Source organism: Eretmochelys imbricata, chromosome 3, assembly GCF_965152235.1.
Source record: "Eretmochelys imbricata isolate rEreImb1 chromosome 3, rEreImb1.hap1, whole genome shotgun sequence".
Taxonomy (NCBI): Eukaryota; Metazoa; Chordata; order Testudines; family Cheloniidae; genus Eretmochelys; species Eretmochelys imbricata.
Window position 1 is genome coordinate 147,726,041 of NC_135574.1, and position 14,027 is coordinate 147,740,067.

Below are 14,027 nucleotides of genomic sequence, written 5' to 3' on the forward strand. Positions count from 1 at the left end.
TGCTGCGCGCGGGGACTACAGCTCCCAGCAGACCGCGCGCGGCGTCACGGCGGGGGCGGGGAGCAAAACAAACTGCCGCCGGGTGCGGTCCGCTTGAGCCGTAGCCGTTGACTTTTCCCGGCGCGAGCTCGCTCGCTCGCGAGGCCAGGGGGCATGTCTCGCGGGCGGGAGCGCGTGGTGGCGCTGGTGGACATGGACTGCTTCTTCGCGCAGGTGGAGCAGCGCCGGGAGCCGCGGCTGCGGGGCCAGCCCTGCGCCGTGGTACAGTACGACGCGTGGCGGGGCGGCGGGTACGTGCTGCCTCTCCCCTCCCCCACCCCTCCCGCGGCCCCCGCCCGGCCCGGCCCGCCCCACTCTCTGCACTGTCTCCCCGCAGGATCATCGCCGTCAGCTACGAGGCGCGCGCCTTCGGGATCAGCCGGGGCATGCGGGCGGACGAGGCCCAGAAGCGCTGCCCGCAGCTGGTGCTGGCGCGGGTCCCGGAGGCCTACGGGAAGGCGGACCTCAGCAGGTGAGGCGAGCCCGGGGCCCCCTGGGCGTGTGTGCAGCGCCGCGCGCCCTGCTGCAGGGTCGGGGTCCCTCCCTCCTGGGCGCTAGGAGACGCTGACCAGAGGGGGCCCGGGTTTCAGGGTGCGAGGGAAGAGTGGGAAACCTACGCTAAGGCTGTCCCAGCCACGACCCGGGTCTGTGCTAGGGCCCAGGCAGGGAGCGGCAGAGGCTGTGTATGCACTACAGCTTAGCTTGGGATAACTTATGTCCCTCAGGGGTGTGAATAAGCCACCCCCCGGAGCGACATAAATGACACAGACCTAAGCCCTGGTGTGGACAGCACTTGACGTGGCTACCGCTGCTCACGGGGGCTGGAGGAATGAAGCTGACAGGCGCGCTCTCCCGTTGGGTTAGAGCGTCTGCACTAGTGGTGCTACAACGGTGCAGCTGCGCCACTGTAAGCTCTGTGGTGTAGCCGTAGCCCCACTGGAAAGGTCATCGTAGCCTGAGCGTAGATGCTTCCTGCATCGACGGAAGGGGTTTTTGCATCAGTGTCATTAATTCATCTCTCCAAGAGGCAATAGCTGGGTTGCTGGGAGATTCCTTCCATTGGCTGGCTGTGTCTACACCAGGGGTTAGGTTGGCATAGTAACATCTCTTAGGACTGTGGGTTTTTTGGCACCCCTGAGAGATGGAACTATGCTAGTGTAACTTCTCACTGTAGATTAGCCTTCAGTGTCTGAATCTATCAGGGCAGACCCTTCCCTAACACTAACCTCATATTTAGAAAACCCGACTGAGATGTGCCGTGACTTTCAGCCTCTGAGCTCATCCACATGAGGGTCAGACTAGTGTAATTGAATAGTGGGGCTAAGATATTCATGCAAAACGTAAACTTAGCTTTGGGAGAGGAGCACATCCATTAAACCAGCTGCTCAGTAGCCCAAGTGGTTGGCTAGGTCTCAGCCAGTAGGGAAGTTGGACGGAGAGACAAAAGGAAAGAGACCGTGGGCTGAGAGGCCGCTGAGTCCCAGGTGCATGACAAAGATTGAGCTCCTTATGTCTTTCTGCTGCAGATACCGAGAGGCTAGTGTAGAGGTGATGAAAGTGATGTCGCGCTTTGCTGTGATTGAGCGTGCCAGCATTGATGAAGCCTACATGGACCTGACTAGCGCTGTGCAAGACAGGCTCAAGAAGATGCAAGGGCAGCCTATCCTAGCAGAGCGGCTGCCAACTACTTACATCCAGGGACTGCCAAATGTCTCTACAACAGCAGCAAAGAATAAGAGTGTGGATTGCAAAGGTAATGTCAAGCCACCAGGCACATGCTGCTTCTTTTCCTGGAGTTAAGCAGTTCCTTTTTGCTTTACATCTTGGTTTATTTCCCTTCAGCTCTAAAGAAAGTGAGGGTAAAATGAAATTGCCCTACACTGCAGTTCGTGTCAAAGAGAAAGTAAAATGCAGGCCTCACAGTGTAGAAATGCCCTAATGCAAGGGAAACAAGGCTGTCCTAAGGAACAGGTGAAAGACGACTTACTTGTGACTGTGAAAGGCCAGCATTGCAAACAGAGTCTGGGAAAGGATTTCTAGAGTCCCTTTTCCCTGTTTGGCCCTTCCAAACCTCTTTAATCCTTACTTGCCATGCAGAGTGTCTGGTCCCAGGGCTCTGTTATCCATGATCTGGTGCTGAAGCTCAAATTCAGACTAAAGTTTCATTTTCAAAAGAAAACATCTATGGGCTGAAATGTACCCAAACAACCACTTGGGAGCACTGTTGTTCACGTAAATAATTTAGCACTTTGCAGATCTGGACAAATGTACCTACAAACTTGGGTCTTATCTAGAGCAAACTCATTTAGTCTGTTTCAGGTTATTTTTTTTTTTTTTTGAAGCAGAGAGCTGTGTGTGAAAGTCTTACCTCATCTCCATGTCCTTCTCCAGCTCCTATTGGTGCAGTTGGGAAGTAGTTGTCTGTTTCAATTGTTTGGCAGGAAAGTGACTTGCTTTCCTTTTTCTAAAGGACGTGTCTGGCAAATAGAATTTCTCCTCTTCTAAATGCACTGATGCAGGGAGCTTACCTCTTGACCATGGAATAAATGTGCAATGACAAGTGTGTGGCCACTGTTCATTCTAGCTTGCTAAAACCACCACGCTCCTTGCTGTGCTGGGCTTTAATCCCCTTTGTGCTCTTTTTCAGAGGATCTGCGGCAGTGTGGCTTGCACCAGTGGCTTGAGTCACTGCCTTTTGCTGACATCAGCTGTCCAGAGCTGCAGCTGACAGTAGGAGCAGTAATTGTGGAGGAAATGAGGGCAGCTGTGGAAGCAGTTACCGGACTGAGGTGTTCAGCTGGGATTTCACACAACAAGGTGTGTGTAACACAATCGGGTGGTTTTGTTTCAAGTGGTGTACTTTGATTATGCAGTAAAATAAATGAAACCATCAGTCACCTTCTGATGGAATCTGAGCAGAATGGAACATCATGGCCACATTTAAACGCATGTAGTTGAAAATAAAGCATGGGGATAGGCTGTAATGTGTGCCCAGTACTGTTTAGATGTAAACTACCTAGGACCGGATTCACTTACTGGCCAGGGCTCTGATTTTTCTGGCATATCCCGAGCAGTCAACTCACCGTGGAAAAGATCTTTAAAGTGCTCAGGAGAGAGTCCTCGCTAGAAATGACTGATCTTAAAGTGAGTGTTTCCTTCTGAGAATGAGGAGACATATTCTGTGCTCATAGGAGGGCTTTACTGGTGTAAACTCCTGTTTAATTGGACAGAAAGAACCCTAGTTCAGTGTCTCCCCTCCTCCCCACATCCCACCCCACGAATGCTGATGTGATGTGGGTCAGGTTGGCTTTCTGGTCTTCCTGTCTGGTGGATGTGCTTTGGGTAATGTACAACCAGCCACCAGCAGCAACCACAGGAACACACACACAGCCAGCTGCAAAGGGGAACTGACTCACTCCGATACTGCAGCTCTGAGTTTCCTGCTGCATTAACTGTGACCCCTTTTACTGACTAGCATCTTGTAGGTTTCCTTCTGTAGCACTCTGTTGCTGCTGACCCTGCAGAGAGAAGACTAAAGGAGACACAGCAAGAAAGAGCAAGACAGGAGCAGAGAGGATGGAAGAGGAGAGGCCCAGACAGAGAAAACAGGCATGGGGTGGGTAGTAGGGCAGGAGTGTGAGGGCTGCTCTTGGGATTTTAGCACAGTTTCCTGACCAGAACTGAGCCAGCACAACCATGCTAAACACACTGAGTCCTCTAAACTGTCTAAAGCAGGGTTCTGACTCTCTTCTCAGAGCTAGACTGTTGCAGTTGACATTGTGTTTAAAGACAGTTTAGCCAGCACAGTTCAAATCCTGTGGTAGTTAATAACGGGGAGTGAAGAGCGGTAGAACCTGAATCTTGTCCTCAACAGAGCTGTGCCCATGGAAGATGCTGTGGAATCCCAAAGCCTAGAGAGAGCCCTTCAGCTATTAGCTGGGGGCTCTACTGCAGAACCTAGTAGGCAGTCTTTTAGAAGCATGTGGGGTTTGCAGTAATGGGGTTTCCACACTCTTCCATATTTCAGGCACTGGCAAAACTGGCCTGTGGGCTGAACAAGCCCAACCGCCAGACGCTGGTATCCCAGGGATCTGTCTCACAGCTCTTCAGCCACATGCCCATCAGCAGCATGTAAGTATTGGGGAATCGTGCTTTCGCTGAACCCGGGTCTTGGACTGACCTGGCACCTGGCAGTAGAGTGTATCAGCCCCTCTTTCATGCTGCTGCTTTGTTCACCAGAATTTAAGCTTTCATTTAAAAAATAATCTCTAGCTGGTCTGGTTGCCAAGATACACATTTTAGTTCATGCTCACTCTGTGTGCAAAACTTAGTTGAATATCTTGGAGAGGTGTGAACTGCCCTATTCAGCTCAGTGAGGGCTAATTCAGATGCCCAGTGATGATGATGTAGACATTTTGGGCTTGTCTACATGAACATTTAGTTTGCGGCAGGCTGGGGTATGAATCTACCTCACTGCACACTGTCTGGCATCATTTGAACCTGTTCCCTAAGGTGTAGCTAAGCTCAAGAAGTGCAGTTGGACAACATGCAAGGCTCACCAAGTGGAAACATGCAGACTCCTCGTGCTTGGTGTATTCAGACTTTAGTGTTGGGGAGCTGAGCACCAGGAGCCTGGAGAACATGCACGGTCATATTCTGAACATCTGCACAATCTACTATGAACAATGTCTCGGGAACAATGGTGGAGCTGAAAAAGTAACCACCAACTTTTCCAGTCGGAAGCCGTGCTTCAGAGCTGCAAAGTTAGCATCTGCCTTCAGGCAGCTACTCCTCGGGTCTTTCCTGCCCACATAGGAATGGCTAGATCCGGGGAGAGGGCAGGGAAGAGTGAGTGAACAAATAGATTTTAAGCAAGGGTGGATGCTGGGGTGCTGCCTTTGTGCATTTCTGCCTTTTCTCTCCCTGTTCCTATGCGACCACGTCTCAGGCTAGGAATTGATGAGCTGTCCCATCCTCACTGGAATCATCATGTGTTGCTCCTCAGTCAAGGAGTCTGGCCAGCCAGCGCTGCTCCCTCACCTATCCTGCTTCCTGCCAGTGAATGGGAGCTGGGGTGTGCTGAACATGCTTCAGTCTCCATGTGACAGTTCTCTTCTATGTTTCCTCCGTCTCCTGCAGCCGGCACCTGGGAGGAAAGCTGGGTGCCTCCATCGCAGACGTACTGGGAGTGGAGTACATGGGGCAGCTAACCCTATTCAGCGAGTCACAGCTCCAAACTCACTTCGGAGACAAGACTGGGTAGGTGACATGCTGGCTTCTAGGCTGCAGGTCTCCATAGGATAATAGGCTTGTGTTCTCCCTCCTCTTCATCATGAGTAGATCTGTAGGCCATTCTGCTGAGGTTGTTGCGCGGGAGAGTTTCTGTCTGGGTCTTTTCAGGATGGCATTGAGACAGTGTCCTGTAATGGTCTGCTAGGCATGTGCACTGGCTTTTGATCTTTCCAAGCACCTGTCCATCCTCCCAAGGCTAAGCGCTTGTTTTTCATTCAGCTGTCCCCTGTATGCTGCTGTGGAGTATGTGCTGCTCCAGGGACACAACTCAAGCTTCGGAGCAGGTTAGAGAAGATGGAATGGGAGGCAGCAGTGCTCAGGCCCTGCACGGAGGCTCATCATTTACGTGTTGGGAGCTTAGGAATACCAGTCCCAAGCTTGGGCATTGGGAGCTTAGGATACCAGTCTGAAGCCTGAAATGTCCAATGCACAGAGCAGTGGCTGGGAACCTCTAGTCTAGGGAATGCTGCTGTCGTAGGGAGGGAGTTGGGGCACTTGAGCAATAACTGCTGTAAGGTATTTCCCCATTAGTAGCTGAATGAAATCTGCTGCTGGCTGCCATTGCAGCTGCCTCGGGAGCTGGAACCATCACCTGAATATAGTTTAAAATGGCCAAGCAGAGAAGCAGCCCGTTGCTTCAGCTAGCTGAAGTCACCTAGCTCTGTAGCCCCAGATGCGGCCAATGTGAGATGCAGTTGGGGTCATAGCTGTTGGATAATACCTGTGCAGTACTCTGCAGGAGTAAAGGACTCTGTGCTAAGGGGTGAGTCCCATGGGGCCCATTGTGTGGTTTATCTAACTGCCTGCCTAGGCAGGTCTAGGCCAGGAGAATTCAAGTGGCTGGCTGGGTTTAGAACAGGAAGTTATCCCTGAACCCTGCCTGTGTGCACTGCCCCAGGAGTCCCTGGGGCCTAGTTTCACATGCAGGTGTGCAGGAGCCCTGAAGTCTTCCTGATCTGAATCCTCAGTGAGCTCAGGAGGAGAGATGGACCATTATCAGCCTTAATCTCAAACCTCATGTGGGACTTTCAGGTCCTGGCTCTATGATCTGTGCAGAGGAATTGAACAGGAACCTGTGAAACCCAGGCAATTGCCTAAGTCCATTGGATGCAGCAAGAACTTCCCTGGGAAAGCAGCCTTGACCACTCAGAAGCAGGTAAGAGAGCGTGAGATCTGAGCAGAACTGGTTTGGACCTGAGATAGGGATAGCCATTGATCCATTCCACAGGCTGCAGCCCCCTCCCTCTGGGCTCAGACTGTGTTGCAAGAGCTGCTGCATTTCATCATGCTGAATGCAGCGCCCTGAAATCGGGCTCTTAGGCTTCGTAGAGTCTGTGCACCAGCAGCTGTGTAATTCCTTGGGGAAACACCTTACATCTCCCTCTGTCAGCAGGGAACAGGAGTCTCTCAGCCCTTCATACTCTACAGCACACTGGTCAGTGTGGAGTGAGGGGAGGGAGTGTTCCTTTATCCTGTCCTCTCCACAGCTGTGCGCACAATCCCTTCTTGGCACTGATGGATTTCTATCCCCGTGGTCCTGCTGTGCCTGAGGGAGCACGTGGATGCGCCAGGATGAGAATGTCCTGTACACTATATTCTGCCTTAGCCTTCGCTACAAGATGTGCTCCTGCTGCCTTTCAGTCTGCCTTGGTTAACTGCAGCTAGTGGGAGCTTGAATGAAGACTGCTAACAGATTGTGCTGCTGAAATTCCCTGTCATCTAGCTGCGTCTGTCAGGATTGCTGGCCTTCTGTTACTAAGTCTCTTCTCCAAGGGGAATCCAGATTCCTGCAGGAAAGGAGCCTTTAAATGCCTGGATGGAATGAAAGTCCTTGTGTGACTGCAACAGTGCAAGTGGTGGTAAACCTGCTGCTAACACAAATGCCACCCACATCAGCTGGGCCCATACTGGAGGGCACCTTGTCTTTGGGCAGGGTGGGAGAGGGTTCTCTAAGCATCCATATGATAGAGCAGCACAAAGCTGAGCTCTGAATCTCCCAGCCTGCTTTCAGATCCAGGTTTAAATGGACATTGTCATGTTAGAAACTCTGTCCTTCCTTGTGTTACTAACAGTTGAGAAGGTGGGAGTGATGACGGTTCTAAAAATCTACAGGATTTCTGCACTTGCTGCGTTTCCCTTGGCCTGGGACAATGTCACTAGAAGATCTGTCCCTTTCAGATTCCCAGCACTGACGTGCTGCAATATCTGGGATGCTCTAGATCAGTGGTCTCCAAAGTGGGGTGCGCCAGAGAATCCCAGGCGGTGTGTGGCAGGAGGAGTGCTGCCGGATGGCACTCTGCCGTTTTTTTTCTTCGGCAGCAGCCCACCGGCGGAATGCCCACAGCAGGTCTTCCGCTCTTCTTTCTTCGGTGGCATAGTGGGGGTGCACGATCCAAAAACTTTGGAGACCTCTGCTCTAGATTCTGGGGCATGGTGGATGCATCTCAGATTAAATCTAAACCCCGTCTCCCCTGGGTTTATCGATTTTCTGGAAGCATTTGTGGTGATCTTGGGGTTTGTAAGAAACTGACCTTGTGGTCCTAGTTTGAGCCAAGTGCCCCTTGAATGTTCCTCACTGCCTGGGGCTCTGGCAGTCAGCAGCTCGCCGAGTGTGGTGGTGATCAGGGCTGACTTCCAGGTCCTGTAACCGCAGCTGCTTGGATGTGTGTGGGGATGTCCTGGGGCTGTATCAAATGCTGCTGTGTCCTGCTTGCAGGTGCAGCACTGGCTCCTGCAGATGGCCTTGGAGCTGGAGGAGAGACTGAGCAAGGACAGAGACCAAGTAAGGCGGGGCTTGAGGGTTTTCTGCCTCTCTTGCTGTGGGGCTGGGCCAGAGGCAGCAGGGTCTTCGCTACCTGAGCTGTCTGACACCAGCTGGGAGACGTGGTGACTGTGGTGAGTGGCAGAGGAAGTTGCCCTGCATTCAAACGCACAGCTGCTGGCTGACTGAGTTAAGAAGTGAGGAGGGACCCAGAGAGGGAAAGGTGCTGTAGGAGGGCCTGACCCAAAAATACCCTGAGCTAACCACTGTCCTCCTCTCCCCTCCCTTAATGAATGCGAGCATTAGGTACACGAGGGGATGTGTGTGCTGGGGCAGGCAGCTTCCTCTCTGTGCACCTCAGTCCTAGCATGCGCTTCCTGCTGGCTCACTTCTGGGAGCCCTGCCCTACACCACTAAAAGTGAACGAGCTGCTTTATAACCCATGGATCCTATGTTGCTGGCCAGGGCTGAGATTAACCTGGCAGCTGTGCTGTATTGTGATGTGGATAAAGGGGAACGTACCTGTGTAGGGCTGGAAGCAGGGATGACACCCCCTCCCCCGATACATGCACAAGGTGTATGAGCCCCTCACACACTCGCTATCTACCTCAGACTGTGATGGTGACAGACAGCAGCTGATCCTGCCAGGACAGGTGGTGGCATTGGATTGTAAAGTTACTGGCTGGCAGTGCAGTGCTCCAGGCTGAGCGCCTCTCTGAGCACATTCCTGGCATTCACTGCTTTGCCCTGTACTGCAGCTGTGTCCTCTCTCTGCAGAACTGCCGGGTGGCCAAACAGCTGACTGTGAGCATCCGCATGCTAGGTGATCAGCGAGCGAGTGGCCTGTCACGCTGCTGTGCCCTGCCCCGCTATGACGCCCACAAGATCAGCAGTGATGCCTTCATGATCATCCGAAACTGCAATGTGGCTGGAGCCCAGCAGGCTGCATGGTGAGCAGTTCCCCTTCCTGGCCTCAGGGTTGGTGTGTTGGAGGAGGGGGGCTGGGCTGTGCCCTGGGAGATGACACATGCAGGACAAAGGGGCTGTGCTGAATACAGACAGGAGCAGGGATTGAATTTGGAAGGAGCTGGCTCTGGCAGAGAGAGCTGGGGCCCTCAGAGCTGGAAGACACAAGGCACATGTTGTCCTAGGCTCAGCTGCAGGTGAGCACTACCCACCCAGAAGGGCAGCTATTGAGCATCGTCCTCCCCCAAACCCCCACCATGCAGCGCTAACTTCCACCTTCAGCATCTGGGTGGTGCCAATAGAAAGGGGGGCAGGGCTGTGCTCCTCTGGAGTTGGAATGAACTGAGCTGTACTGCTGCACCGTGAGTACCTGGCTGGCTTGTACTCAGGGTGCCATCATCCCTGGGATAGCCAGAAGAGAATGGCTGTGCTCTGGTGGTCAGGGGGACAAGATGCTTGTTGGGCAGAGAGGGCATGGGGGGGAAAATAAAAGCACTTTAAGTACAACCTGTTTCCTTTCCACTTTCATGTCCTAGCTTGGGCAGGAGGATGAGGTGTGCCCAGCACACCGCAGTGACTCCTTCAGGACAGCTTGTCCCTGACTGGGAGCCTGAGAGTTGCAGGAGCTCCCACCCCTGGCAGATGGGACTGAGGGTTCAGGCTCCTTGCCAGAATCCAGGGGGCCTGGCAAGTCCCTCTGCTCAAGTCACATTCCTCAAGGAAGCGCTGCTTTGCTCCTGGCAGGGACACAGGCAATCTGCAGCGCCCAGGCCTCTTACTGCAAAGTCACGAGGAGGAGGAGGGGGTACGAGTGTTTGGCCAACAGGCATGACTAAAACATCCTCCCCTACCAGCCCACCAATGTCCTGTTGTCTCAGCTGCTGCACTGTCACCATGCCCAGTGAAACCTGACACACTGACTTAAATCCTGCCTTGAAAGGCTTCACACTTCTTTGGCTGGGTTTGAGCTGCTGCTAATCTGCTTTTCTCCATAGGTCCCCTCCGCTTACGTTTCTGCATATCTACGCAAGCAAATTTTCTGAGGCTCCCACGCTCTCTCCTGCAGGCATTGCTGCCTTCCTGACCAGTGATGCCCAGTGTACCCTGCCAGCTGGCACCAATGCAACCAGCCCAAATGTCAAGTGCACTGGGAGCCCAAGAAAAGAGCCCAGCAAGAAGCCCATCAACGCTATTGAGTCCTTTTTCCGGAAGGCAGCAGAAAGGCAGCGAGCCCGTGTGGCCACAGGGCCCTGCCTGCCTAGTGTCCCCAGTGCAGAGGCAGAGTTGTCAGTGCCTGATCCCTGTGGCCAGAGTGAGAGAAACTGTCTCATCCTCGGCAAGAGTCAGACTCCAGAAGCCTTTGCGAGGCACAGTCCCAAGGATGGCAGCTCCCCCTCCCCATACAGACGGCTTCCCCCTGAGGAGTTGCTCCCTTATCCTGCAGAAACGCCCTCTGCCGACCTAGCCTCTAGGAGCACTCTGAAAACAGAATCAGCTGGAACAGCTGCTTCCCAGCTCCCTGAGTGGAAGGAGCAGAGTTTGCCATCCTCTGCTGGGTTTTCACAAGGCCCTGCCAGCTCACCAGACCAGCTGCACTGTGAAAAGTGTGGCCAGCAGGTGCCAGTGTGGGAGCTCCTGGAGCACATGGACTATCACTTTGCTGTGGAGCTGCAGAGCTCCTTCTCCGAACCCAGCCCCCTCAGGGCCCCTGCTGCTGCTTCCAGTTCTCCTGCCAAGAGCAAAAGCAAAGCCAAGAGCCCTGGTGGCTCCAGTGCAAAGCGACCCAGGCAAGGAGTGACCAGGACTCTGGAGTTCTTCTTTAAACGGCTGCCCCCCTAGGAGCTCCAGGACCATTTTAGCCTGAAGTTGAGTGATTTGTGAAGTTTTTATCCTTTCTGTAAAGAACTTTTATCCAAAGATTGCATAATAAATGTCTGGAACCTAATGAGCCTCTTGGGGAAACACAGCAGGGAAATGCACCCACCTTTTCACTTGGCAGATTCTGGTAACAGTTCTGCCTCTAGGTGCTGATGCTGACAGAAAGAGTGTCAGGATGGCACAGCATGCATAGTGATCAGGCATTCCCATAGTCCCATCACTAGGCATATTTGCTCTGCAAACAGTAATGGATGTTACACTTGCAATACTCCTGGGAGTTGGGAAGTGTCACTATCCCCATTTTACAGCTAGGGAGCTACAGCCCAGAGGGACAGTGATTGCCTCAGGGAGAGCTGTAACCCCTGCAGTGCCTTAACCACAGGATCTTCCTTCTTGTCTGACTATTCTAGTTATCTAGTATAGTACCTCCATTCCTTGCTACTGGGGCAGGGAGTGGGGCAATGTGGTAGCTGAGCCCTACGTTCCACACTGCTTCACCAACAGCCTACAGCATAGGGGGAGTTTCTCTAATCAGTCCTGTCTGAGAAGCTGCTATCAGTGCTAAGGAGTCTCCAGGGGCACAGTGATGCTCTACAGCAGCAGTGGGCAAGCTTTTTGGCCTGAGGGCCACACTGGGGTTCTGAAACTGTATGGAGGCCTAAGTAGGGAAGGCTACCTCTCTCCCCCACCCCAAACAGCTTGGCCCCTGCCCCCATCCAACCCCTCTGGGACTCCACCCCCCGACTCCTATCCATGCACCCACACTTATCCAACCAATCCCTGTCCCCTGACTGCCCTTGGGACCCCTTGCCCCTTATCTAATGCCCCTGCTCACTGCCCCCTTACCATGCTGCTCAGTGCACCAGGACTGACAGATGCGCTGCCTAGGCGGAGCCAGCTATGCCACCATGCAGTCTAGAGCATGGGGGCAGGCTGGTCGCTCTTGCAGCTGTGCTGCCTGGCAGGAGCTCACAGCCCCACTGCCCAGAGCGCTGGCGGCACAGTGAGCTGAGACTGCAGGGGCGTGGCCAGGGGCTCAAGGGCCAGGCTGGATGTGGCCTGCGGGCTGCAATTTTCCCACCTCTCATCTACAGCTTTGTTCTGTCAGCATAGCCTCATGTATGGAGGGATGTGATCCACTCCTCTGGGACAAGTATGTTAGCTCTAGTCCCCTTTTAGGGAGGTTTTTTCAAAGCCATGGCATGCCAGCATACTGTGCAGGCCTTTCTTCCTCTCAAGGCAGGGAAGCCAAGGCATGGTACAGTGCATTGCATTGTAGATTATGGCAGAGCACTACAGGTGAGGAGGGTCAAATAGCACCTGCAGCCTACAAGCCATTACAGTAGCATCAGCACAGAGCTGGGCTCTGATACACACAAGGCAGCCCTCACACAGAAGAGACGTGTGCTTCCTGTGAGATGGCCTGAGCAGCAAGGCCCCAGAGCTCAGTGGATCTGTGAGGCCCTATGCCAGTGTCCCATGACCCCTGTAATGATGGGTGTGTAGCTGAAGTCCAGAACTAGAGCCCTTTGGGGGGAGGGCAAAGAGACTTGAAAATCATGTTCTTCCAAAATCAAACCCACTGCTTGCAGGGGAAGAGGAGAATGGGCTAAGAGTCCCTCACAGGCCACATCACTCAGTTTATGTTACTTCTAAAAGCATGTCCTTTACCCCAAGCATGAAAACAATGTGCTCTACGGCCCCTTGTTACTGGCCCAGTTCTCCCCTGCTAGACCAAGGAGGCTACAAAGATCTTTGGGACTTTTGCTGGCAGGCTGGGGCGTGATAGCTCACCTTGGGGGGATGGAAAGGGCTGGCTTGGCACTCACCACCCTTGCAGCAGAGCAGACAGCACTAGAATGTGTAGGGAACAAGCCTGAACTGAGAGCTGGACTGTAGTGCATTCAGTGACTGAGGAGAGCTATCACCCTGCACTGCTAGCACAGAGCTCAGTGAACAGGGAAATAACCCTCCAGTAGATGATTTCTTGAGGCTTAGTCACTGCCGTGCAGTTGAACTTAGTACTGTGTGGGAAAAGCAGCTCTGGGTGTGGTTCGTAAACTCTAGCCTTGCAGGCAGTTTCATCAGCTGTGGGATTCTCCTTAAGTGAGCAGCAGCTGGACAGCCTCAGGATCCTACTGCTGAGTGTAGATAGCAGGGAGCAAGCTACAGCTGTATTTGCATGATTATTTCCCTTCCCTTCCCCCATTAGCTCAACTGCAACAGCAAGTTCTTGCATCAGTTGCTAGCTCTGCCTCAGCCAGAGCCTGCTGCTTTATCCTGTTCTGGGATGCTCCTTGGTGTTAGTGCAGTTCTAATACCTTCCAGTCCATCTCACTCCTGTAGCTTTTTTGAGGGGGGTGGAGGTAGGGATGCAGCAGCATAGAAAAGGAATTCTGCTTCACAGTGCTGCCCTTAGTCATTTGGGAGGGACAGAATTAAAATGACCCTCCCACTAATGTTAGGCCTCCACGTTAGAAAGAAATGATGGGTTTTCACCCTCCCCTGAATAGACATTACAACCTGTTTGGTAGGATTGCATCACTCTGCTGTCACAACAGCTAGTTCCTGCAGGGCAATCAAGAAATGAAACCGACTCAGGTGGTGGCCCAGGCCATAAAATAGAAAACAGGCTGAGTAAGAGAAGATGCATCCAGCTGGGATCCACTGAGGTGTTGGTCAGGATAAGGAAGGGAGGAGACAGGTCCAGCAGGTCACCTTCAGTGATGCACGCTGCAAGAATTGCTCCTGCACTTCAATCCCTTCAAGGAGAAACACTGGAGCATTTCCAGTTTTGTTAGTCTCCTCTGTATGGGTGTGGAAGGACTAGATTTTTGAAGCAGTAAATGTCAAACATCCATTTCACTGTATGCATCCCGACTGCTGAGAAAATATTTCCATTGAAAATCAAAGCGTAGACAGGCAAAGAAAGGAAAATGCTGCTTGAGAACTTAATTCAAACTATGGCTAGTTACTCTGTGTATTTTGACAAGTTGACAGTTTGTTTATAAAGCTTTAGCTTTTTGAATCTCAACATCTACTGTCATAAAATAATTAGTCTGAGCCCCCATTGCAAAATTTAGATCAATAA

At 52.7% G+C, this 14,027-nt stretch overlaps 1 protein-coding gene across 2 annotated transcripts; it reads left to right on the forward strand.

The window, feature by feature from the left end:
* Position 1: 1 nt before the first annotated feature.
* Positions 2–11,003, forward strand: POLH (DNA polymerase eta). Of its 2 annotated transcripts, none has more exons than XM_077813574.1 (10): positions 2–290; positions 377–511; positions 1,566–1,792; positions 2,687–2,856; positions 4,067–4,170; positions 5,179–5,298; positions 6,364–6,487; positions 8,048–8,113; positions 8,870–9,042; positions 10,125–10,291. In XM_077813574.1, exons 1-10 carry the CDS (start codon positions 154–156, stop codon positions 10,147–10,149), a joined length of 1,281 nt encoding a protein of 426 aa, XP_077669700.1. In that variant the 5' UTR covers positions 2–153; the 3' UTR covers positions 10,150–10,291. The 2 variants fall into 2 exon arrangements, with proteins under 2 accessions (XP_077669700.1, XP_077669699.1); XM_077813573.1 differs by having other exon boundaries at positions 22–290; positions 10,054–11,003.
* Positions 11,004–14,027: the final 3,024 nt, after the last annotated feature.

Coding starts and splice junctions, on each gene's coding strand:
- POLH (XM_077813573.1), top strand. CDS start 154: ATGTCTCGCGGGCGGGAGCGCGTGGTGGCGCTGGTGGACATGGACTGC. Junction 291..376: donor GACGCGTGGCGGGGCGGCGG/GTACGTGCTGCC, acceptor GTCTCCCCGCAG/GATCATCGCCGTCAGCTACG. Junction 5,299..6,363: donor CACTTCGGAGACAAGACTGG/GTAGGTGACATG, acceptor TGGGACTTTCAG/GTCCTGGCTCTATGATCTGT.